Below are 27332 nucleotides of genomic sequence, written 5' to 3'. Positions count from 1 at the left end.
CAATGAGTAATCTCTTCAAGGCTACTTATATAAGGTTGCAAAATTACAATTATGACTGAATAAAAGATAATATTTTTCGAGGTTTTTAAAGATAATTTGATATTTTACTACTTTTCACATAGCTTTTGATAATAATCATTATTATTCTTAGAAATATGATATTTTATATTAAGTTAATATAATAATCCTTGTGATTTGACAACTTTTGTCATCTATTGCAGCATTGGCAAGGTTTTTTTTGTGTTTCTTTATTGCTAAAAATTCAAAATTTCTGACTCCTCGAGTAAGGCTTTTCTAAGCTAAAACCTCATTTATTTCATGTTTTTACGTTTAGAAAAATTAGGAATTTTCTACTTCTGATAGCCACCTTAAAATGTCTTCCTGTATAAACCTGCTGCAGGCTCTTATCCAAGTGTGCAGGCAATGACAGATGGCGGCTGGAGGTTGGGCGGACACTTTCATGACCTGAAAGTCATAACTAATTACTTTCCTGCGGTCATTTTCTTGACCAAGATTTGTTCTTATAAAAAAGTATAAACTAATAATTTTTTTTATAAATCATGAATTTAAAAAATTTTATTAGTTTATACCAGATTTTATTGCCAAATTGGCCCAAATATTTCAAAGTTTCTTAATTGTCAAGGAAGAAAGTGGCCTCAGAAATTTGGTAGATTCATTGCCAATAAGTTGACAGATTTCTTATACTTTTTTTCTGGAAACACAAGGGTTTTACTCATCATTGGATATTTACATAAAATCTTTTATACATTATTTTTTGGACATTGTGAGAATGACTATTTTCAATGCTCATTTTCTCGGTCTTGGAGCCGTTTTGGAGATATTTACCTTTTTTAGAAATCTTGTATTTAGTATTTCAAATACACAACACAAATCTAGTAATTCAATCTATATTGTAATACCTATATTGATGAATAATTGCAAAGTGTAAGGAAAATGAAACATCTTAAGACCTAATCTGCCAGTTGAAAAGTGACGTCATAATTTTGACAGATTTTCTGTGTGTTCAAATTTACAGTATATACATAAATACAATATGGAATTGGAAGTACATGTGACATTTTCCTCATTATAGCAATATTTTGAAGAGAGAGTACACTGTTATATGTTTATTACATCAGAATTACTGAAATAAATACCAAAATATTATAGCCAGTTTTTTTACAAATATTAAAATAAAAATATTGAGACTTATTATGTTCGAACGGGCCTTCGGCGCCTGGGTCTAACAAAACTGTTTTTTTAATCTTAAAATTTTTCTTTTATTTCAGATTACAGAGAAAAAGTTAGGTTCATAAATAGTCACCTTTACGTGATATTTAAAAGAAATATTTAAATATAATAGGATTATCATGTTTAGGTTGTGCTGACATGGACAAGATGTCTCGAACCCTACTTGCCATGTCAAGTTCCCCGAGTAATTGTGCCATGCTACGCACCACAAGGTCTATACCTCTGCTAGTCCAAATCCTCCATGTTGACCCTGCAGCTGCGAACGGCGGCCAACGTCCTGCCCGCCCTGTACGTGCGCGCGCAGCCCGGTGTCTGCATAATATTGTACATGCACACCCAACTGAAAAACAATGCAAACGAGAAGCTAAGGTAAATTTTGTATAAAAACTTAAAATGATATTTATTCATGGATTTTGTAATAAAATTTAAATTTAATTTTATGATATCTAGCTAATTACATTGATGATCAAAGAGACATTAAATCATGATAGCTGCTTAGAATATTGAAATTGTAGATCTAATTGAATAAACCATTTTAAAAACCAGTTCTGAAATCTCATTGAATATATTTCCTTTTTCTAGGTGCTAAAACTTCTAGAGTTGGTACGTCAGTATTGTGACCTTCTGCGAGATATTTTGGCTGCTGGTGAAGGTAGAGGTGGCGGTAACAGCCGGGATGCTGCTCATCAGGCTGGCTGCAAGAGGGTCACCATCCAGGTATACAAAGATAGATAGATAGATAGATGAGTTGGGTAGGTTTAGATGGGAGGGATGGAATGAGAATAAAGATGAATTAAAAATAGAATGTTTATAAACATGCATAATTTGTGACTTTTAGAAAAAGTCGTGTGATTAATCGGTCTCAATGGAAAATCTAATACAAGAGTCTTTCATAATTATAAACTCAAATACTAGACTGCGCATTTGTTTAGGAATAATGATAAATATTACATGGTCTAATGTTTGTGCATATGTTAGGGTGCATAGAGGATAGGTCATAGAACAATTTAGAACAACAACCACCTCAACAAATCCTGTCTTTTTGAAGAGTAACTAAATATTTAGCTCATATACTTCAAATGGCCCATGCTGATATGTTTTGAAGCGAAAGTTAAGTTTTGGTTAATAATAAAAGTTAAAAAAAATTTCATTGAGTTAAAAAGGAACAAGAAATGGGCATTGATAAATGACACGAAACGTTAATTTTAAGCTTAGACTAGCCTGAGGAAAAGTATCTACCTGTGCAATAATCTCAAGCTATGTTTTGAGTATTTTAGAGGAGTTTATTGAGGTTAATGCACCTGCTTTACACCAGGTTCTGGTGCTACATCATATCTTTAATAATATGTATCCTTAAAGAGAGTAACAGGATCTCTGTTTGTGTGAATTCTTCTGTACTGAAGGATCTTGCTAACCGATATGGTTCTCCTTTACAGTGTAGCTTCCCACAGGTCCTGGCAAGGGTTATAGCTATTTAGGGGGATGGTCCCATCTTCCCTCTCGAGAAAAATCACAAAAAAAAATAATTTTAATTTCCGCTGGGCGGCGCTACTGTATGCTTACTAGACTTCGCTTTTCTTTAAGGGTGCCGAAACTTTTACTTTGACTAAATCCGGCTATATTATATATTCACTTCCTATGTATTGTCATACTCTAATCAAAATTCTAATTATGCTTGATTACTGATAACACCAGTTAAAGAGTCAGTACATACCTTATTTTACTTTCAATATCTCTTTTATTTAAGAAATAAGAAATGGAATGTACATATAAGGAAAGTCATTGTGTGTTATTCTCCTTGAGAAACCCAGTGAAAATGTGCCTACTTACATGCACTAAATACACACATGTACATTGTAAATGGGAAAGTATACAGTTATAGACAAGGCTGTAAGAGATATTATTTTAATATTTGACAAAGATATTAAGTAGCAATTTTGAGGGAGTGTTTTATTCTTCTTTGATTTCAACCATCCCCCTGACTTCATATTTTAACTCTTATGAATTGTCCAGTATTACAAACAGCTGTTTAAGGGATATTAATAAACAAATACAATATATTCTACTTTATATTATACTTGCTATCATCTAGTTGCCTTGTATTCGAAGGGGGAGAGAAATAGGCCTTTAACTATAACAGGACTATAGGATCCGAAAAATGTAGTACTTAAGCCTTTCAGTAATTATAGAGATCTTGACTTACAAACATATATTTTGACTACTATATATGATAGCCTTTTAGAGGTTATTACTTCTAACAAGAATTTATCAATATTTTGCAGTCAAGTATGATAATTACCCTTGTGAATAAACCAATACAAGATTATTTTGCGCACTCTAATTGCACAAATCTAAATCTTGTGTTACTACCCTAATATTCAAACAAACACACACACAAAATAGACAACTGCAATGCAAACATACACTAAGACACATAGATACTTCCTACATAGATAGGTATAAAATAAGAGGGTTAAACAATTATTATAAAGAGTGATCTGGATGTTTTTCCACTAATAAGTATCAATTTAATATATTTTAGTAAATTTTTCTGCTTATCATGTATTCCCAACTTCTGTTTGTTTCTAAAGTAACGTTAGATTTAATGATGTCTGACAATCTAATTTTAAAGCTTTATTGTTAAACCAAAGATAAACACAAGAAAGCCTCTATAGTATTCTTCTAAATTTTAAGATATTTAAATCTTCATCTAATATTCTAAAGATACAAACAGAATAATAACATTTCTTAATTCATATACTACAAAACCCCCCATAATCAATTTACAAAGCATCCGTAAAGTTGTGTGTGCTATGAATTTAAAACTTGCTTAATCCATTAAAATTAGGCATGGCAGTTGCTCTAATAAGGTTTAATGTATAACTGCGAGAAACAGCGGCAGAACCACTGCCGAAAAAGCATTATTTCTTTGTTAAATCCTCTATATGAAACAGGTTTAGTGACATTTTTTATTGAGATTATTGAAGATATGATAATTCATTCACCCATCCCAGAGCAATGTTCTGCCAGTTATTCATTTTTAAATGCACACATTTCTTAAAGCTTAGGTTCTTATAGGCTGTGGATGCAGCTGCTGGTTTAAGTTAAAGAGGAGCTGGAAAAAGTATCTGTCCTGTCATATCCAACAAAATTCTTGCAAAAGTTATCACACAAATATTAAACAATATATTGTACAATGTTTACCAATTCTTCTTATGCATTAAAAAAAAAATTTAATCTTACACCTAACTACCAAATTACTAGTGCAGGCTATCTTTGGTAGCTTGAAAATATGGGGATTAAATTGGTTTAATATATCTTTATTTTACCTTTATATATATCTTTGACTTATGGTCATTTCTATGTGGGTGAAGGTTAAATTAATTTTAATTAATAGACTAAAACCTGATCGAGCCAAATACCAATATTGTTATTTTCTCAAATCTAAGGTCTACCAATAGTTTCCCTGATCTTGCAAAAAATACACTTTTACTACTTTGTTATTAAGACCTATGAGATCAATAATTATAAAGATATTCTAGATAGTCAGTTTATTGAAAAGATACAAATTCAATTTAAATTCATGTTTGAGTTGATAAAATATAATGACAGTGTTAGAAAGTTTGAAAAGTCTGACTTAATTCTAATTAAATTTTAAACTGAGATTTCACAAGACTCAGTTTATTTTAAATAGAACTAAATTTTGTAAAATTATTTTTCTTCAAAATCTCAGAAACAGTGTATTGAGTCTAAAAGTTTCTTTTTCATTCAAGGATTTTGAATGAAAAATAATCTCCTACTACTATGGCAGGCAAATGTATGATCTTAAGATAATATCTTTACTCGTGAATAGCACATCTATGGGATTAATATGCCTTTCCTTTATCCTCAATTATTTTTTATTTATACCTTTATCTTTGCTACTTGTGACGTTTTCAACACTGAACATTTGAAATTGTTTCAAGGAGTTCATACAAAAATGCTTAAACTTGGCTATAATTTTTAGGTTTTTCAAAGCTAAACAGTTTATTATTGTATGATGGGTTATGGTTATGAAAGTTAGTTTTTCAGAAATACAAAGATAGCATGAATTATAGATACACAACATTTTAATTAAGGTACCGCTGCCGAGCCCTGTTTTAATCAGTAAATTTTAGTATTAAGTTGTATAAAAAAATTGTAGAAAATTATGTGTTTTTTTTATATGGTTTATTATTTAGTCATTTGATACAGTGATACTTTTTACTTAATAAATCTTAGGAAATTCAATTTCTGAAATTGAAATAAGTTTGGTTTCAAAATTATATTTTCTGTGGGAAGCAAAGAATTTAGATTTAATTGAAAATTAATTCTCCAAAAGATGGTTCTATTTATATTTTGCTCATGTTTTAACAGAAAAATTTTAGCCATAGGAAGCTAGCTTTTGAATTGTGATTCAAATTTAGGAAATTCACTTTAGAAATGTGTTTAATTTTCCTGGCAAGCAAAAGTTCCTTCTCCTATCTCACTCACTCATGTTACTTGTAGTATTTATACAATACTACCACTTGGTTTGATTTTACAAAGGATATTATATACATACAGGCGAACTATATAACACTCGAACTACAGAGTAGCTGCTATCTCAGTAAGTCCAATATTCCGACCATTTACAAAAGGGGTATATACTCATTTGTTTTGTTTCATTTGATCATAGTTACTTTTTTGCTAATCTATGAAAAATTTTAATGGAAATAGGACTTAGATAGCTTTTACGTATTAAACTGTGCCCTTCCTTTTCTGTAACACACAGTTATCTACTTGATACTAAATATTGCTAATTGTTCAATTTTGCTGGTTTGAATAGCATTCTTTTTCCCCTTGCTCTCATTTCTAAATTTTTAATAATTTTCCTCTTAAAATTCCATTCTTTCCTTTCCATATATCCTTATATAGATTTACAAATATATTTTACTTGATGTCTAGGAATGTTTAAAATATAGTCTAAATTGTGGTTATATTATTTTTAAGCTATAAAGAATATATTTTATCTTTAAAAGTCGTAATCGAAGGATACAACCTTAAAGTAGTTACCTTAGTTACATTATTGTTTTGACGTGCTAGCGTTTGTTTTCTCTAAAAGCTAGTTTTAGTAGTGGCATCTTTGTCTTAATTTGAGAAGGTTTTGGTCATTTCTAGAGACTATATTGATATTTTTATAGGTTGTTGAGGGTGGAAAGAAGTATGAAGAACAAGATTTGATGGTAGCCGGTAAGTTTATTAATAATTTAAAAATTAGTCATGGGGAAGGGGGGGGGGGTTAAGAAAGTCTCCCCCTTTCCCATACTTTCCTTTTAATTTTTATTTTAATCGTGAGGTATGGCTATTTCGCTATTGATGCGCTACTTACCTCTGTTATATTGTTAAATTTAACTGCTTATAAACATTGCTGTCCTAGTTATATTTATTTTCTGTCATAATGTTAAAAAGAACATTTTTTACTCAGCTATAAATAATCACATATATGGTATACTATCATTTTATGATGAAATATTTACATTACATTTTAACTTTACACAAAACATGCATTTTAAAAATTCATTTTCATTTTGTAGAAGGGTTTTTATTTGAAGTTACTATATAAATCAGTTTGGGGAAAAAAATTTCTTCATGTCTAAAACATCTTTTTTAAGTCCATTACATTTAATACATCTAATTTTAATTACTTTCGCCAATCTATGTGTTAGCTTGGTAAAGTTCAAAATCTTATTACTCACTAAATCATTTTGTTCATTAGTTTTTATGTTTTTTCCCTTCAATTTAGTAAATTGTAAGGGTATATTTACGAACTTTCTTATTTATTGATTTTGTCATCTTTGTTTATATTTTGAAAGGGTATTGCATTTTGGTTCAAGATGAATTGTTATATTAAATTGCGTCATTTTCAGAAAAACAGGCACTTATACAGCGATTTTAATCATGCCATGTTTTTGTATTCATTTTAACCACTTTAACAATTCATGGTTTTAATAATTTTACATCAAATGCGTTGTTAAAGTCAAGGTGCTCTAAATAAATGTGCATAATTTTATCATCCATTTCATTATTTCATAGAAAAGGCAATGGTGGAAAAGTTTGAACACTACTAGCATTGAATTAATCAAAATTAATAAAAGTTTCTACATTTTTTGGCCAACGAATAAGTCAAAACTTTGGGTACCAGTGTAAGGTACAGTTAAATGAACACTCCCCCTCTGACATATTTTTTCTTTTTAGAAATATACATAAAACAGCAAAGAAAATGAGAAATGAATATCGATAAGGAGCTCAGACCTTCTTAACACTTTTAGTGAAAGCGTAACCTTCTCAATAAATATTTACATATGAAGGTTCCAAAATTAAATCTAATAAGCATAAATTTCTTTCTTAAGATATAATATCTTTGAAAGTTTTTGGACAATTTTGCATTCTGTATATTTGTTCTAATTAAGAAAGAAAACTAAGTTTTTTTCTTTGCATTTTAGCATGAATAATCCCAGTTAAGCTAGGCCCAATAATTTCTCCAATACTTTTACTTTTACATTATTTCTTTTTCTATAGTTTACAGTTTTCCTTCTGTAAGCATAGCTACTCTATCATATTGTAATTTCTTCCCATTTCATGGCTTCTCTAAAGTTATAATTTTTTCCAGTTCAGCTTCGAAACCGAATTATATCCGATAGATTAAAACCGGTCCTTAGCCATACTGAAAAATCATTATTGTAGACAATTCTCCACGAATATTAAAATAAAAACCTTAAAATTATGTCTGTTTTGTTAGCCTGGTCCTTCAGCCCCTCGTGGCTAACTAAAAGGGTTTTAATCATGTATTTCTTAATATCTGCGGAAAGCTGTCTATAATACGATGCTACAAATAACTATTCTTGTGTTAGCATTGCTAAATTCTTAGTTTAAGATTTTCTTTGTGGTTTGAAGTACCTTGTTGAAGCAAAGTTATTTAAAATTAATAAAACATTTATGTTTACTTCTATTTATCTTCACAATTTTCTTTTTAAGTTCACAATGTTTTTTTTTTCATTTTGTTTTCCTCTAATATTTTGAAAAACACTAGCGGCTACGCCCCTAGAGGCCTCTAGTGGCACTTTAAATGTTTTTGTTTGTTAAATTTAATTTTTTATGTACGATGCCACCTTATTTGACGTTGAAGTCTTCTGTAAGGGGGGGATTTTTTTGTTTTTTGGGGGGTTAGGGGTGTCCCACCCCTCAAGAAAATATCTTAAAACCACCACAGGATCAGTTGGTATAATCCCTGAAGAGTAGAGCCCAATCGGTTCAGTGGTTACCGAGATCTTAAGCTTCAGACGGACAGACAGACGGACAGACGGACAGACGGACAGACAGACATCGTTCTACTTTGTATTATAGATAACTCAAAAATGCAAATTAAAAATTGTAAAATTCTGTAGTTGGAATTCTGGTTAGGTTAATTATGTGATATATACTTTCATCAGTGTTCATATAAAAATTCAGATAAAAAAAAAACAGAGAGGTCAACAACATAAATTTACCAATATTTTTAAGGTACTAAAGGTAGAATTTATTGCAAGAGAATTGGGAGAAAGATTAATTTATCATCAATTTATCCAATTTTCTATTATTTGATTATTAAATAATAATAAAAATTAGGAAAAAGCTTAATTAAAATTAGCCAGTTTATCTTAAAATATATTAATTTTCTTTTTTCCTTTATAGGAACATCTTTTTCATTATCTCTTTTCCTTTTCCCTTTATTCTCTTTTCTCTTAATTATCTCCACTTTCCCCTTTTCTTTTAATCTTTGCACATCAATCCCTTTCCCTTTTTTATGTGGTAATGCACATGCACAATTTACCCCTCCTCTTCCTAACATTTACAATTTGCCCATCTCTATATATCTAAATGGTAGAGGGTATTTGGTCTCACTTTCTCTCAGGTTATTTGTGGATACAGCCATAGCTTCTAGGGGATTAGCTTTAAGTGAAAGAAAGGGCAATATAAAGGGGGGGGGGGGGGGGGTTAATGCAACCATCTCGTAATCAGTGAGCAAATTGCACTTAGAATTCGAAATTCGATCTAAACTTTTGCATGAGTAATACTTGGTAGGTCTATTTTCCCTAAATCGAACAAAAAACGGCTAGCGGCTCAGCTGTTAAGCCGTTTTTTGCCTATTTTCAGGGTAATTTCATCATCAATTACGTAGAAACCAACTATTTAAAACATATTTTTGGTTTAATTCATGTTAAATAATAGCAATAACCATTTTTGAAACTTCTAGTACCAACAGCTACCGTCTAGAACTGTTTGATAGCGTTTTGGAGTGGCAACGAGAATAAGGTGGAGATAGGTTTCGTGAATAATTTGTACTATAGATATCCAAAAAATGGCAAAACTGCTGAGCCGCCAGCCGTTAGCCGTTACTTTTCCAACTTTTTGTTCGATTTAGGGAAAATAGACCTACCAAGGATTACTCATGCAAGATTTCAGATGGAAATTCGAATTCTAAGAGCCATTTGCTCACTGATTACGAGATGGTTGCATTAAAAAACCCCCCCTTATATTTAAATTTCAGCTGAGAATAAAGGAATATAAAAGAGGAGTATGCATAAACAAGAGCAAGTAATTCAAAACACCTTCTAGCAGTGATTCTGAATGTTTTTTGTGTGAATATACTAGAGTTATGCTTAATATCATTGTATCAATTTTTAAAAAAATAAGTTTTACCATGGCTTTATAAGAAAAATTTTTTAAAAATTCTTTTGACTATATATCATCTAATGTTTTGTTCAAACTGCTGTAACACAAACATTTTATTTGGGAAAAAGGGATGTAGTATTGTAAACTGTTTTATTAGAGGACTTTTGTAATTTACAGCATTTCATTATGTTTTGGGGTGTTATTTTATTTGAACCTTTGAACTCATCAAAACATTTGATGATATTTCATCAAAAAATGATTAACATTTACTAACAAGATTTATTTATAGAAAACCATGTTGAAACTGAATTCTTTTAGTTGGTGTATATCAAAGATAACCCTAGTATATTCACACACAAAAGAGGGGGGGGGGGGATTAATGCAACCATCTCATAATCAATGTGTAAATGGCACTTAGAATTCGAATTTCAATCTGAAATTTTGCAAGAGTAATCCTTGGTTGGTCTATTTTCCCTAAATCGAACAAAAAGTTGGAAAAGTAACGGCTGGCATAAGCCATTTAGCCATTTTTTGGCTTTTTTCAAGGCAAATCCATCACGAAACCTATCTCTACACAATTCTCTTTGCCAATCCGAAACATTTTCAAACGTTTCTAGCCGTTTCAAACCCCCCCCCCCTCTCTTTAGAATAACTGCTGGAAGGTGCTTAGAATCACATGCTCTTGTCGGTGCATTTAACTAACTAAATCCCCTTCCCCCTAGAACCAATTCTGAGGCTTTATAAAGTTGTAACCCATTATAGTTTTTTTTCAAGGCCTTTCTAGGCATCCAGAATGCTTCTATAATAACTAGAATTGAAAATAATACGTTCAATATTAAAATCTGATCTGATAATAAATAGTACACAAAATATAATTTTTTGTACAGTGAAGAATCCGGTACCATTTTCACCTTACTTTTATAACCACACATCTAAGCAATACCATTACACATACACACATACACACAAACACCCTCACATACATACTAGCCTAAATTAGAACTCACCCATTTTACTTTAGTGCAAATTGATTAATTTTCAAAAGTTGCATTTTCACTTTTTTTAGCCAGAAGTTATATAAATAACTAGCATCTAGAAGCTCTGTATTCGAAGGAGAAAGGAAAGTAGGAAAATAGGAAAATAACCTATAAGAAGCTTTCATAATCGATCCAGTAGTTATCGAAATCTTAAGTTGCAAACAAAAAACTATCCACTTTATATCATAGGATTAAAAAAGTTTAGTTAAATCAAGATGGACTTAATACTAAATACCCAATACAATGCCACTATTACCTCTCACGAGATTGTTTAGTCCTTTGACACTGTACATAATTATTATTTGATCTGTCCTTAATATTTTATTCATATTCAATTTTTTTGTTTGTATATGAATATTTAATACCTGTATTATAACACTGTTATTATTTTTACTTGTTATGTGTGTCATAAAATAAATATCTAATCTAATCTAATCTAATCCTAGAGGCTAGTGGCGAAGCCGCTAGTATATAATTAAAATACTAAAGTTATATTAGTTTTTGTAAAATATTTTGTGACTTTTCGGTAAAATATCCTATTTATATGATAAAGCTTTAGATAGGGAGAAAAGAGTTTATTTTTAATACAAAATTTTAGATAAAGAATAACCATTTTTTTAGATAAAGACTATAAAATATCTAAACCCTAGTTTAGATACGCATAACTATTTTCGTAGTAGAACATAGCTGACAAGATTTAAATGTGAAAAAAAACTAATCTTATTAAAATGAACAATTCATTCTTAAATTCTATAAACATACAAAGAAAACTCACCATTTTTATATTTTTTTAGATTTTGGAGATATTGGTGAAGGATTCTCAGTGCCATGTAAACAGGTTTACGCCTGCCAACACTTTCTAGACTATGGAGGCGAAGCAAGGCAAGCAGGACAGGTAAATTATATTCTTTTTTTCTATGCACTCAATTCAATTCATTTAGCATGGTAGATGTATTTCCTGTTAATGGGAAAAGAATTAAAATCCTGTATAAATTTTGTACTGTATATGCAGTCGTACATATTGCCAGGGATCTAAAGGGATAAGACAATGGCTGATGTATATCCCTAAGGATGATACACAAAAGCACCCTTTTGTAGATTACAATTACTGTTTGAAACGATTGGACACAAATCTTATTGACCTAACCAATCAAAATTCAAAAAAGTCTCCAAAGTTGTTACGCCAACGATTAAGAACCTGCTACTTAAAACTTTTGGAACTAGTGTAACAAACAGCCCAATGTCTCCTCCCTGACATATTTCATATTAAAACATACTTCATGTATACATTACCATAATTATGATATATTTTACTTGTTATGTTATTGCATATAATATTTACTAAATTACTTATGTATGATGTACAATTATGTATTACTTACATTGGTAAGCTGTAATACTTACATATATTCAGTCTCAATCATACATTTATTATGCAGTGTGTTGGTTTTAATTAACGAAATTTAAAAAAATAAGAATTGATAACTACTTTTTACCACAAGAAAAAACAATTCAACTAGAATTGTAATTTTGATATTGATATTATACTTAAAGTTTCTTTCTTCATAATTTTAGAACAATAAAATGTGTTGAACTACCATGATAAATTACAAATTTCTCTCTTAGATAGATTTCATATGAATAATTAGATACATAATTCTAGATTGACTGACAATTATTGGTATCTTAAAATTTATTTGGACAAAAATACAAAATAGAATTTTGTCTGTTTTTAAAAAAAATTTAGCCATCTTTTTTATTCACATATACAATAAGGAATTGGAGGGGGGGGGGGGATAAGAGAAAGAAATATTAAATATAATTACAATATTACAAATAAAATATTGTTACGTACTATAAATTATTTATTTTATGGTTACATACCTACATATTTTGAAATTTTACAATATCAAAACCTTTGAAATAATCCTATTTATATTTTTTAGAGAAAAAAGTTATCACAATTCTTATTCCCTGAAAAAATATGTGTGTATATATAAAAACAACTCAATTAATTAGATTCACAGTGCATGGTTAGACTATATTGTTGCTTGAGAAAATACAGGGTCATCAAAAGATTTTATGTTTTTAGGGCTCTTCATAAGATATTTATAGTGATTTTATGTGATTTAAGATTAGTTTGTAATGAAAATATTCAAAAAAACAAATACCAGATTAATTTAAAGGCTAATTTATTTGAAAATGTCCATTCTCTCCTTCTCTATTGTTTTGTTAATAAGGTTGTTACAATTGACCTTTAAAGAGTTGATGCTGTTCAATTTTAATGTACTATGCCCTTAAATGTAAACATTTATATATTTTAAATTAGAATATATAGACACTATAAAAGTAACAAGCCAAAGATTTAAAACTCTGACTTGCTGAAAAGTTTAACTTTTTATTTTATGCTGAACATGTTAAATTCAAAAACTTTTTCATATTTTGCTGTACAAGCAACATCAAATTTGTTTTACATAATAGTCTGTCTTTTTAATTTTGTTTTATGATTTAAAGGGAAACTCTCTGGGTACTGTCTAAATACATTATAAAGCCAATGCTTTTAAAAATTAAGATATGCTGTAATATTTTTAAAATATCTAAAATATTCTCTTTAAGTCTTTGAGAAAATTCTAAGGTCACATATAAATTAGTACACCAAGTGAGTTTTACTTCTGTTTTGTATGAAAACCAATTTGAGTATAGCTCAGCACTGGACCTCTCTATTTCTTCCAGCCAGATATTTAGACAAGAAGTATCCAAACTTTTTTACAGGGCAATTTAAGACATATGGAGCTCTTTGATTTTTGTTGGTTATTTTAGCTCCACTTGTTCAAGTTTTATTAAATTAGGCCACATTGCTGTGTTAGTCAATCTACCCACCCTAGAACCAGTCTAGATCTATACCTAAACCAATCAAACCAACCATTAATTAGACATTTCTAACATATGGTTTCATGAGTATGAGAATTCCTTTTATCTTCTTGTATTAACTTAATCTGTTTTTGGACCGGTTTCCTACTTTTTAAAATCATTTTCCATGTCCTGTATTCCAGCTCTCACTATTTTTGTGTATTGAATAGAAACGCATTACCAATAATTGATGTAAATACATGCCTCCTCATCAATGAAAAGAAAGAGAATATTCTACAGGGTTCTGTTATCAGAATAATATCAAATATTCAGTAATTATCATTAAAAATAATATCTGTTATGATTGCACATTAATTAATATAGCTTGTTATTGAACAAGGTTCAAATAATCTGTTAGGTCAATTTGAATTAGTTTGTGTAAGGTAATATTAGGGTCATTAAATTTAAGTGGGTTCAATATTTAAGATAAGGTTATTGTAATAACTATAAATGGATTTTATCCAATTAATCTGTTTTGATTGATAAAAATATATTTATCTAAAGTTGATGAAATGTCCTTAATTTCTTTCAACAATTTAAGTTTATTTAGATATTTTGTCACTTTAATTGTTTAGGTACATAATTTACTAGGTGATGATATTTTAAAATAAGTACAAAAGATTTTTAATAATGTTGGCTCAAAATAAAAAAAAAGGCCAAGGTTCTCCTTTATGTTAATATTGTTATATATTATCCTGGCAGGAATTGTTTCTATGTAGACAATTGTCCCATATTTATCACACAACTACAGTTGGTTGTGTCTGGAGAGCTAAAGGATTATGATTATGCTTTCTTATGAATATTAAAAGTGGGCTCAGATAAAATAAACATTAGGTTTATATACATCCTGCACTTATCCTGAGTACATAAACATTTTATATTCATTGTCTGCTGTTCAAGGGCAGGGGTAGATAACTGTTTGTCTAAAGAGTTTTTTTTTATATATCTTGAGAAACTTTTAAAATAAATTATACACCTACCCATATTCAGGAATGAAAAAAAAATAACAAAGACGACAACATTCACAAGTAGCTATGTACAGAAAGTATGCTTGATTGAAAAATTTAAAACTAAGAAAACTTTAAGTATCAATTTTCTAAATATCCTTTGTAGATGACCCACAGACCAATTAAGATGTATACTGTATGCTCCCTGTATTTGGTATTCTTCTCTATGAAATTAAAAAAGAAATCAAAAAACATTTTAAAACTTCATGGATACTTTGCAGACAAAATTTATATTGAGTGATTTAATACTTTTGAGTGTGTCTGTGTTGATACTACAGAGTATAGGTTTCATAGATACAGTTTAATCTAGGCTGCATTGATAATCTAAAGCCTAGTGTTAGTATATACAATGCATTGGTAACCAGTGTGTCTGTGTTGATACTACAGAGTCTAGGTTTCATAGATACAGTTTAGTCTAGGCTGCATTGATAATCTAAAGCCTAGTGTTAGTATATACAATGCATTGGTAACCAACTATTGATATGTTTTGAAATGTATCTTTCCTAATTACTAATCAAGTTATAGAGTATATGCGCCACTATTAAGAAAACTGTTATCCTATACTAAGAATGTGCATATAGGTTTATGCAATGCAAATAGGAAAAGCTTTCTGGGAAAATATTATGTTAATACCATTTTCTGAAATGGAAATTCTACTATTTACTAGAATACATTATCACTTTTAAATGTAATATCAAATACCTAAAAACTAAAATACTAAAGTTAAAAGACATTTTATGAATTTAAAAATGACATTATATTTAAATTTTAGTTTTACTAGTACAGTTTTTTCTTGTATGTTTGTGGGTCAGTAAACAAACACAAATTATAGTTAAATATAAATTACAAACTGCATTTTTCTAATGTATAAATAAAAAAGAAAGATAATTGATAAAGAAAGTCAGAAAATTAGATTTAGTTAATGGTAATGTTCTATTTCAACCCTTACAACCATTTACCCAGAATAAAGCCACTTTTAAACTATCCTAGGGCTTGAAATAACTGCACATAAAGCACACAAATTGCATTGTTATGCACTTTTTAAGGTAAGAACATCTCTTTTTTTCAGTGCACTTAAGTTTCCCTTAACAATCAGTTTAACAAGATTCTCAAATTCTATTCAATGAACTTTTTAAAATTGTGTTCAATCTAAAGTTACTTGCACCTTTTTTTGAAAAATTATTTTAGTGTAATCTCTAAAAAAGTGTTTAACTCTTCTAAAAAAAAGTAATTAGTTTCTTTGGACATAATTTTATTTTGTAAAATTTATTCTACAGTTCATTTTAACATATTTTATAATTTTAGAATGAAGATATGTTTTTAAAAAAATAATTTGAGGTTACACTCTTAACCATCTCAAAATTTTCATCTATATTTCTCTTGCGTATATCTAGAATAGGTATTTACATATAGAGATATGCTTTGAATACAAAATCCCATCTTTGCATTTTCATCTCTTTACTCATGGTTGGACATGTTGTTTCTTTTCATGTGATATTTTCCATAATAGGTCATGGTAACATTTCAGCTGATTTGCATATTTTGTGACACATAAAGAATAGAAAATATAAATTCTGTTGTTTGTTTTGTAATCTAACATTGAGCTTGATGAGAAGGTAATGCAATAACTGCAGTATTTACATTGTAGACATGTTTTTGTCTAGTCCAGGTTGTGCTTCTTCATTCAATCTTCCCACTTCCACAATTCTGGCCCCCTTTTTCCAAGAATCATGCTTCCAATCTGTCTAATTATCTTCTTTTGCAATCAGGGCTGTGGATCCAATTATTGTACTAGAAATGTAAATTATGCATCAAAAATGATTGTAATACAAGTGTCCAACAACTTATAAACAAATTTAACATTCAAAACATTCAATAGATTAAATAACATGAAGAGATATGTTTTACTCACCCCTTTGGAATAAAATTTAAACTAGATCCACACTTTTGTCACGTGGCTAATGATCCAGATGAAATATTGTTAGTGTTTTAATGAGAGTCCAGTTCATTAGTTCTATGCATACAGGAAAAAAAAGGTTAAAATCATGTAATTTGAGTTAAGCTGAGACAAGAGAGGTGTAGCTTCAGGTTCTAGACAGATTAATTAGAAACGTTATTAGGGTTTAAGTAGATTTCTTCATTCATCATTGATATCTTACTCTTTTTTTATCTCTGTTCAATTTATGTCTAATTTTAATTTAAGTTAAAATACAGTAATGCTTTGATTAATACTACACAATAGATTTAGAATAATCATAAACTATGTGTTTTTTTGTGAATTCAGGTGGTTGTTTAAAACTTTTGTACAAACTCTATTGTATTACCAAGTTTTGTGAGTAAACATATTTCTCTTCACACATGTTTGCTTCTGAACTTGTACAATACACTATACATACACTCTTCTCTCCAAACCTCTAAACAAACTTGGCTCATTACATAGTTTAAACCAACTATGCCACAATGAAAATGCATGTTTGTACAGTGTCAATTTTTTATCTACTTAGGTATAAGATAATCATCTCTCAAAAATCATACAATTAATAATACCTAACCTTCTTAGTCTTTAAGGAAATTAAATTTTTGTTATATGAAAGGTTGGCTGAGTCTAAATATTTAGTCCTATACCTTGTGAACCAAGCAAATGTGCCTCCTCTGACCAGCCCTCACTCAAAACTTTTCAATCTTATTTCCTTAGAAAATAGATGGAAAACTTTTACATAGTTTGCAAAATCAAGGCGGATTTATCTGTAAGGAATAGATTCTTCTCCTTATCCTATCTTAAAATAAGCACAGAAGGTCAGACATGTTCAAATTGTTTAAACTAGTTTTGCTAAAATATACTTTCATAATACTTGGTATACAGAATGGAATCACAAAATACATTTAAATAATAAGATATTTTTTCAACCTCATATATGCAGGTATACAAGATAAACCAAATAAAATAATATGTTGTGTGAAAATTGTTGGAAGGGATTTAAATGCAAAGGGATTACTCAATTCCTTCCCTGTTTCCACACTAGGATTAGAGCATTCGGGATCAGTGAAAATACAACTATTTTTTTTATTTTTTAAAGTTCATCTTTTGTTATCTTTCATGTTTTAAGTGTTAGTTCAATGAAAAATATATAGTTTGTGAATTACTTACTGGTAGGTGTTAAAATAATTTTTAAAACTCTAAATGCCTCTATTATTCTTCTTCTCCTCATTGGTATTACTCTGATAGAGATGAACAGGATAGAAAATGTTGTAAGGGCATATTCAGATTTTTTAGAAGAAATTTAGATTTTGTTCAAGTTAAATTTTTTTAAGCTGCAGAATTAAACTAGGCAGAGAATGAAAATCTACAGTTCTATGATAGAATTTTAATTGTTTAATTTTAAAATTTTGAATTCTAACTACATGGTGGAAAATAATGATCATTTCATATTGAATGTATGAAATACGCTCAATTAGACATTTTAATTTCTTCTTCTCACAGAACCAATAGGTCTACTGAAATATTACCCATATAGGGTTCCACCACCTAGTTTCATCAGATTATTTAGCACCATATCCTTGTGGGATACCCTGAGCACAGCCTGGGATAACCTATCCTTCCCTTAACTATTCTACAAATGCGTAAAATTCTTTTTCACTTAAACCAACCTAATGTTAAGATAAGCATGTTGGAAATTTCTTTGACACATAAATATATGTATGAAATCACTAGACTAAGGAAAAAGTTGGTCAAGAAGTCAAACTATGGAAATGTTCCAAAATGGTTGGATAACAAATGTCACATAAACTGGAATAACTTGATGGAAAAACTGACCACAGCTTTTCACAAGGATGACATTATTCAAAGTTATAGAAATAAAACACTCAATCTATTTTAAAGTTTTAGTTTTAATTTTAAATAAAGACCATTCTTATATGGTTCTATTGTATATTTCAAATGCCATGTTTAATAAACATTTGCATTGTGAAATAGCCTTAACTGACAGAGAACCAACAGGAACCTTCCTTAAATTGATGGACAGACATTCAAATACTCTAATTAACCATAGATAGATGAACCTAGCTTTTACTAACAATGAAATTAATTCAAAAAAAAATCACTAAACCTATTTTTCAGATGTCGTTGGGGGGCAAAACATAGTAAAAAGGATGACCTCTCTATCTGGCCCCTAAATATTAATTTAGATTAATTTCGCATGTGTTGGTTATATCTTATACCTGAGATGAACCACTGAAATTGAACACTAACATACATATAATCTTACAGTCCAGAAACATATTAATCTTAGTTACCTAAGTTAGTATTCTCTTTACTCTTTTTTTTCTACAAAAGAAATAGAATACAATTTTTTTTTTACATTTTGACCTATTCAGTATTCATTACATATTCCATTAATATAAGTAGATAAATAGAAGTATTTTTTTTGTTTTCATCATCAGAGCTCGGCTACTCTCTTTTGTCTTATCATGAAATGCAATTTTCGACAATTCGGCAAGTCTTGCTTGGTTTAACTGTAAAGTTTTCATAAATTACAGAAACGTTAAAAAACTTTTTAAAGGCTTGTATTTTTCACTATTTAAAATGAAATTTTTTTCTTTATTTGGTTCTAAATTCTTTTTTTCTCTTGATTAATATCCTTTTTTTTACAAGCATTGCACTAAAATGATCTTTTTTTTCTAGTGTATTCTTGTGTAATGTAATTTACGTAAATATCAATCTAATGGCTTGCAATTACATACATAGACAAGCAAATAAAAACACTTAGTGTAATTACTATCTCAATTACATAATATACTTAATATATGAGAGTATGGAATACATTATTATATCATGAATATTTGAGTAAAATGTGGTTAGTTAAGGCCTAGCCCGAATTGTTATGATTCACTACAGAGTCTTTTACTTCTCTGTAGTAGAATACCAGCAAGCTAGAAGTTTACTGATACTACACCATATTCTTTTAGAAAATGTATACCAAATGTTCCATAGGTTGCTGAAATTTTTAAGAGATAAGACAATGGACGATAAATAGATATACATAAAGCAAAATTTACCCTTCAGAAGATTAAATAATAGGTGGAAAATTAATAAAAATACACAAAGTATTTGAGTCAACGGACGTGAATTTAAAACTTTGGGTACCAGAGTAAAAAGTCCCAGCATAAACCAGACGTACATTCATACATCGTGTTATAGATATCTTTTATTTCAGGTGATCAACATAGAAGAGAGCTTAGCTGTATTGACCCGGTGCAGTTTTGATGAAAATCATCGCCAGCCAATATTTCTGTTGGGGGGTATACCCGCCCTTGCTGAACTCATTCAGGCATGGTCACAACATTAAATTTAAAAATAAGTTTGATGGTCGTAAATAGGGAGTCAAACTTTTGGCAAATCCGCGCTGCTAACCAAAATGAGATTTTCTCCATTTTTCTCTTAAGATACATTCTTAATCCCGATATCTTCCTATTTGAATTAGACCAGGTACTAGGGATCAGGATTCTGACAAAAAATTGATAGTGAAGGAATTTTTCTATACCATACATTTATCCACTTTTAACCACTTCCCTTTGTTTACAACCCTAAAACCTAGATTATAATTTACAAATTTTGACATTCAAGTTTAATTAATTAATTTGTGGACCATGACTATAGGTTGAACATGCACTACACCCTCCGGGACACTCGGTATGCAGAGAGGTTAGGCGCTATGCTGTTGTAGCCCTAACTAACCTAACCTTTGGAAATACCAGCATTAAGTCCTATTTGTGCCAGGTGGGAACAATTTTATATTTTTGCTCCTCTGTGGGTTAACCGCACTAACAGAATTATATTTGTATAAAATTCGATGATTTTTAGTTTAAAACGTATAAAAAACCTGCACTGAAACCCATATAACACTTTTTTTAAATATAAGTAAGAATTGTATAAAAATAATTTTGATAGTGTGACTACACCGACCTAGAATTACTTTATCAGTTCAATCAAAATCAGACTCTAGATGAAACAAAGCAAAAACTTCTATTACATTACAAATATTTGTTGAAAAAACACGAAACCTCAAATTCTTAAACCATGATAACATTCTATTTTATATCATCTAATATTTCAGTACCCTGGGTTAGTTGGCATCTTAGTTGGTTTACTAGAATGTCAATGGGAGACCCTAAAGAAGGCCACGGCACATCTCTTCAGAAACCTGGCATGGAAAGCTGATAAATCCTCCAAGGTAAATAAAGTGTCATGCGTATTTTCTTTTGTTTTTTTGACTGCTAAACCGATTGAGTTCTCCAATTTATGGAGGCTTAACATAGTTAATTCTCAGAGTGGTTTTAGTCTATTTTATATAAGAATGGGGATAATTTTTGGTTTTTGTCCATCTTAGAATAAAGAGCCGCCCCTAGATATTAGGGGCGCTTCTACTTGTAAAAGCATTAAAGCCGAGGACAATTGATTTCTTTCCTTTATAACTATCTTTTCATATTTAGTCTGTGTTATCTGAGTCCCGAGTGGTGAGTGTCCTGTTATCCTGTGCCATGGAGGTGGCTGACAGATGCAAGGTCGAGACTTCAACAGGACTGGCCGTCGATCCAGCCAAAGACGAACAGACGTTGAAGGTAAATTGTGGAATAGTGTTGTTAACTTTCTTTACTTTTAGCGAAGTTAGACTACAATCTAATGGTCGGTTATCCATTTTCACATATACACATTTTATTCATCATTGCATCACATGTTATAGAAGTAGGTAAACAAGCACTTAATACATTCAAGGAAGAAAAAAAAGTTGTTTTACAAAAGAGCGGGCTTATTCAAAAACAAGAATTTTGATGCATAAGGGATAATACAATGAACAATATTCCCAATAATAAGCAAAATATTACTTTTTGTAGTTTAAATTTATTGGTGGAAATGTTTGGCCACTGCAGGTTCAAACCAACCAATTAGGATAATTTCATATAAGCCATATTTTAAGCCAAGTTTGGTACCAGTTTAATTTACCGTCAAGTGTTCCCTCCCTCACTGAATCGGTAGATTTCTTAATTTAATTGTATTTGAAAATTTTCCACTTTTTCCAAGAGTTGTGTACTTGTTGAAAAATTAAATTGAAGATATTTTCATACCCATGTTACCTTGATTTAAGACCAGTAAGAGAATCATAAAGTTTTATTTCATGAATATATCTTGGCGAACATCAAATAAAACAAGGATTACAATGTGCACAGATTGTACTAGATCAGCCAAATATTTATTTTTATAAGTAAAGACCTTTTATTGTATATGTAGAGATTTAGAAGTTTAAGGGTGATTTCAGCTAAAAAAAATGTTGTACCTATTTACTATCCAGGGATATAAAGTATAAGACAATGGCCGATAAATTGATAAACAAAATTACCCCTTATGTAGATCACAATATTAGTGGTCGAAACGTTTGGACACTCAACTTAATGAACCAACCAATCATAATTCAATTCAAGTTGTTAAGCCAGCGAATAAGAAAACATTATAAAACATTGGGAAATAGTGTAATAAACAGCCCATTGTCTCTTACTTCCTGGTACTATCAAAGTCATACTTGTACATCATAGGCAGGGGAGGGTGGGGGGGGGGGGGGGATGATGGATTCACATATTGTCCAATTGTATATCTTTGTGTGTCCCCTCCAATTCTTTTCTTTAAAGTAAATTTCAGAGTAGCTTTATTTTGAAAATAAAATACAATGTCACAAAATACAAAGAGTAATACTTGTGGAACAGAATTTTTTACCCGGAACATTTTTTTTTCTTTTTGAAATGAAATACCAGATTTTGGAGAAGAACTTTAAAACTTTAATTAAATTAATAACTAATAAAACAAAATAGGTATTTATTTTTCACTATCTTTTTTTTTGATTTCTCTAACTAACTGGTTTCATAAGCATTTGTCTCACTTGTTATTTTGAAAACTTTGGGGACTTAATTTAGATTGGTTTGTAAAATCTAGCAGTGTCCACACTTTTCCACCAATGATTACATCCAAAAGACTTTGTAATAAGAGAAATAGAGATGTAAAAAAAAAAATTTTCCAAATAATTCTAAATGAAATGGGGGGTTGGGGGTCAGTGCTAGACAAGAACTTGAGAGAAAGCACCTCTTTCTTTCTTCCACTCTAAATATCATCCTATTTTCTCTCTCTCTCTTTATCTTTGTGTAAGTGATTTATTTCTAAATGGTTGGACAATGAATTGCAGTTTGGGGAGCGAAGCTACTATACAGCTAGAATATGTACGTACGTCACTACGACTCTGTAGATTTGCTTTGCTACATCTTCCTTGTTAATTGACTGATTAAAAAACAGATGTACATATTAAATTCATTGACTTCATTAAAAAACTTGCTGAAACTTTTGCATTTTAATAGCTATTTCCCTAAAAAAAATCGTATTAATACTTCACCACCTATGGATAAAATCGTTCATGGAATCTTTACATTACCCATCCTTTCCACCCAGGAAGACTGGGATAGTACAATGGGAGAAAGTTCCTGATAATTTTTAAAAAAAACATTTTTTAGTTTCCTGAGGTGGATTCTTAAAAAACTTTTGCCTCACTAAAATCAGTGAGGCTCGCTAAAAATTTAGAGGGGATAATTTTGCCTCATTATTTTGTCTCACTATTTTAGTGAGGCAGCAAGCCAAAAAAAGTTTTTAAATAATTAACCTCTGAATTATTTTGGGTTTAGCGACGTAAAATATTCAACTTTTGTTCTGTATTACTAAATTATCTATCCTAACGGCATTTATTCGATGTCTTTCTTTCTCATTCTTCCAATATATCTCTCATTCAATCTCTTCCAATATCAGTTTTAGTGCCTACTATCTTTTTATTACGCCCACTTCTTTCCTCATTTTCTCTTTACTTTTATTTTATATTTATATCGTTTATTACTCTATCTCTCTTCCGCATAATAAAGAAATTTGACAATTTCACTTTCTTTTTAAAAGCGAAGCTTTTCTATAATTAGGGTCGGTCCGTCCGTACGTACGTACGTCCGTCCGTCCGTACGTACGTACGTCCGTCCGTCCGTCCGTCCGAGATAGATAGCTTTTATTCGTTCATTTAGGCATGTTAGAATTGTCCTGTCGATTTCAAACTTTGCATGATGATTTCTGTAGTAGTTAGGTACGATTTAGAAAGCGTAGCAACTCTATAATCATTACCAGAATGTCCGTACGTCCATTTTAAACATGTTGATTTTTATACTATTTCAACAACAATTTTTTTATGTGATCTAATTATCCATTTGATCTGATTTTTGGTATATTGATTCCTGGGACAACAAAGAACAATATTATAAGCGAAGCAACTCTATATTCAAGTCCTAAAAATGTAAGTATGTCCATAAACATTATCCCGTATCAAGCAGTTTTTCAACAAATTTACTTTGCTTTGACTCTTTATATTCTGATTATTAAGTTCAGACACTATACAAGTGTTAATGTCCGTTTGTCCTACCGTTTCAGTGCTTCGCTTTTATGGATGTTGTCATCCATGTTTCTTTAAAATATTTCTTGTTAAATTTCTTCAACTTAGGTTGCTTACTGAGGGTAGGGAACAATGTAGCATACAATATAAAGAGATGAGACAGTAGACGATAAATAAATTTACATCCCCAATCTTGATAAACAAAATTAACTCCTTTGTTCATAAGATATTGGTTTAAAATTTTGGACACTGCTAGTTCGTACCAACCAATCAATATTTACTTAAGGTCCATTAGGTGTTAAAGCTAACGCATTTGAAAATACAAGAATACGTTTATAAAACGTTGGGTACCAGTGTTATTTTCATCTCCATGACCCCTCCCTAACTGTGTTAGAGTAACCATAATTTTAACCAACCCTGGCTCTTAAATTGTTAACTACCGGCTACATCCTAAGAGGTCTCTAGGTGGGTGGGGGGGGGGGGAGGATTCTCTTGGAAAGTGTGGTACTCTCCCACACAATAATTATAGAACTTCCCAGAAGCCACATTGAAAAGGAAAACCATATCGATTTAGCGGTTAACGAGATCCCTCGGTACAGATAGACTCATAGACATTCTGTTACTTTTTATAAGGGATTTATGTAAAAAACAAAAACAATGAAGTTCAATTCTATTGGATCAAAAAATAAAACATGAGTTTATGATGTTAAGTTTGTACTTATGATTGAGTGGGATGATTTAATTTTCTCCTGTCTCTATCTCAACCAATTATGGGATGGAATATTAATACTATATGTACATCCATAATCTATGTAATCTTAAAGGTTTCGTGATTTTCTAGGAGTTTTTACATACTCTCTCTTTTTTATTGTTATGATAATTGAACTTCTGCTCTGTCTCTCACTTTGTCTGTTTGTCCAACCCATTTTTTTTTCTCGCTACTTATGGATGTTGTCATTCTTGTTTATAAATTACAGGGATTCATTGTTGTGACAATGACAAAGAAACTAAAAATTATATTTCACATGTATTTGAAATTTAAGGAAGAATCAATTGACAGCTGATCGTTTATTACAAAAATATTAATATTAGATGAATTGGGTATGCCAAAGCATTAAATATTATTGTTCTGTTATTTTTCATTTAGTTTAAGTTTGTTTAAGTCAGGGATCTAAAGGGATAAGGCAATTGCCGATAAATTTATGTACATCCTTGATAATGATGCACAAAATACCCCTTTTATAGATTATTATTTAGACACTCGTCTTTAGGAACAACCAATAAGTAAAGGTTATTATAAGACTTTGGGGACTAGTGTAATAAACAGCCCAATACCCCCCTCTCTGGTTTAAGAAGTCCTACGCTACCGTGTTATAGCCTTACAGATAGAAAATGTTTTAAAATAAATAAATTTTCATAGATTAAATTTTTTTTCAGGTTATTCTATCAGCCCTGTGGAACCTATCAGCCCATTGTCGTAAGAACAAGTCAGAGGTCTGCTCATTCCCTGGAGCCCTCCAGCTTCTGGTACAGTTACTCAGATCCAGGTATAGTTATTTATCGCATCGTATTATAAACAACTTTCGCAGATATAAAAATGTATAATTATAGGATTAAAACCAGTTTTTTAGCCCCGAGATGACGAAGGCACGGGCTTTAAAACAATAAAAGTAATAAAAAATTTATATTTAAACATATTATTTCAATCTAAATATTCACTGAACATAGAAAAAAAAATTTGAATACACTTTCTGTATAATAATGAAAATTCTGGCTTAAAACCTCTCAGGTGCCTTAATTATAGGATTAGAGCATTAATATTGGGGCACATAAACATCAATCTCTAAGCTCTGATGGCGACAACGGGCAATAATCTTAAGTCCTGCCTTATCTGATAAAATATTATTCTATGCCCCCAACTCCCCCCCCCCCCCCGCCTGAGATGATAATGCATAAAAGTATGGTCAACCTCCATTAAACAATTTTTAGAAGATGAATATATTTTCTTGGAGAGAGACTTATTGAATACAAAAAAAAATTATCAAATAGATTTTAACGGTAGAAGAGAGCATATTGTTAGAGGAAAGGGATTTTTAAGAATGAGGATGGGGGGGGGGGGGTTATCTAGCTACGTTCAGAAACATCCTGTAAAGCAAAAAATTGTTATTATTTTCCTATAAACATTAAACAGGTCATTTTTTGAGGTTTTTTTTATATAAATAAACATAAAAAGGTAACTAATAGCCATAAATCGCGGCAGCTTGATAATCAAAAATGAAATTAAGTTTGTCTTGAGTTAAATCTGGCATGTTATTCAATTTATTTTTTATATTATTTGTCAGCGTCCGATACGATAATCAACCTTTCTTTATGCTTTTTCTTCATCTAAAACGGCTAAAAATATACAATAGCCAGATTTTCGTTGGTAAAAACAAAACAAAAAACACTTTCTGGGGTAAAATTTTAAAGCTATTTTTTTCATTGAATCAAGATCATAAAAAATCTTTAAAATTATGCTAAATTTATTTACTGCAGATTTTGTACAAATACTTGTATAATAATCAAGCCTTTATTTTTATTTATAGAATTTATCTCAGGGTTTACCCACTTAATTTACTTCTGTTAACATAATGTGATTTATCTTGGAGTAAGAACGGGTCATAGAACAATTTAAACATAAGTATTTTCTTTCATAACTTCCACATGAACATTCTATTATGATGTCGAACAGTCCATCAATATCTCTGAAATGGCTGTACGGATTTGTTTGAGCTTTTTATAGAATTTTTCTATGCTACGATGCTAATTTTTTAGATTAAATCATTCTAGTCCTTAGGGAAAGGTGTTGCTCTAACAATTTTTTGAGAAAAAAAATCTGTAAAGGTTATGTGTTTTAAGTTAAAAACAGTAGTAGAAAGATAAAAATTTATGTTAACTTTAAAAAAAAATTTGTC

General features: G+C 30.3%; 1 protein-coding gene across 2 annotated transcripts in view; it reads left to right on the top strand.

Annotated features, from left to right (window-relative positions):
- LOC145329626 (uncharacterized) overlaps positions 1–27332 on the top strand; it is a 264384-nt gene that overhangs the window by 208159 nt on the left and 28893 nt on the right. For both annotated transcript variants that reach the window (XM_080173938.1, XM_080173939.1), the window contains 9 exons: positions 1379–1620; positions 1834–1968; positions 6453–6501; positions 11795–11895; positions 20131–20244; positions 20574–20693; positions 21031–21147; positions 21407–21535; positions 25816–25925. In XM_080173938.1, the coding sequence (XP_080030064.1) occupies positions 1379–1620; positions 1834–1968; positions 6453–6501; positions 11795–11895; positions 20131–20244; positions 20574–20693; positions 21031–21147; positions 21407–21535; positions 25816–25925 (1117 nt within the window). The remainder of the gene's footprint in view (positions 1–1378; positions 1621–1833; positions 1969–6452; positions 6502–11794; positions 11896–20130; positions 20245–20573; positions 20694–21030; positions 21148–21406; positions 21536–25815; positions 25926–27332) is intronic.

Source organism: Acartia tonsa, chromosome 10 (genome assembly GCF_053477335.1).
Source record: "Acartia tonsa isolate MP-2025a chromosome 10, ASM5347733v1, whole genome shotgun sequence".
Classification (NCBI taxonomy): Eukaryota; Metazoa; Arthropoda; class Copepoda; order Calanoida; family Acartiidae; genus Acartia; species Acartia tonsa.
Note: the sequence above shows the minus strand (reverse complement) of the source record. Positions and strands in the feature narration are given on the sequence as shown.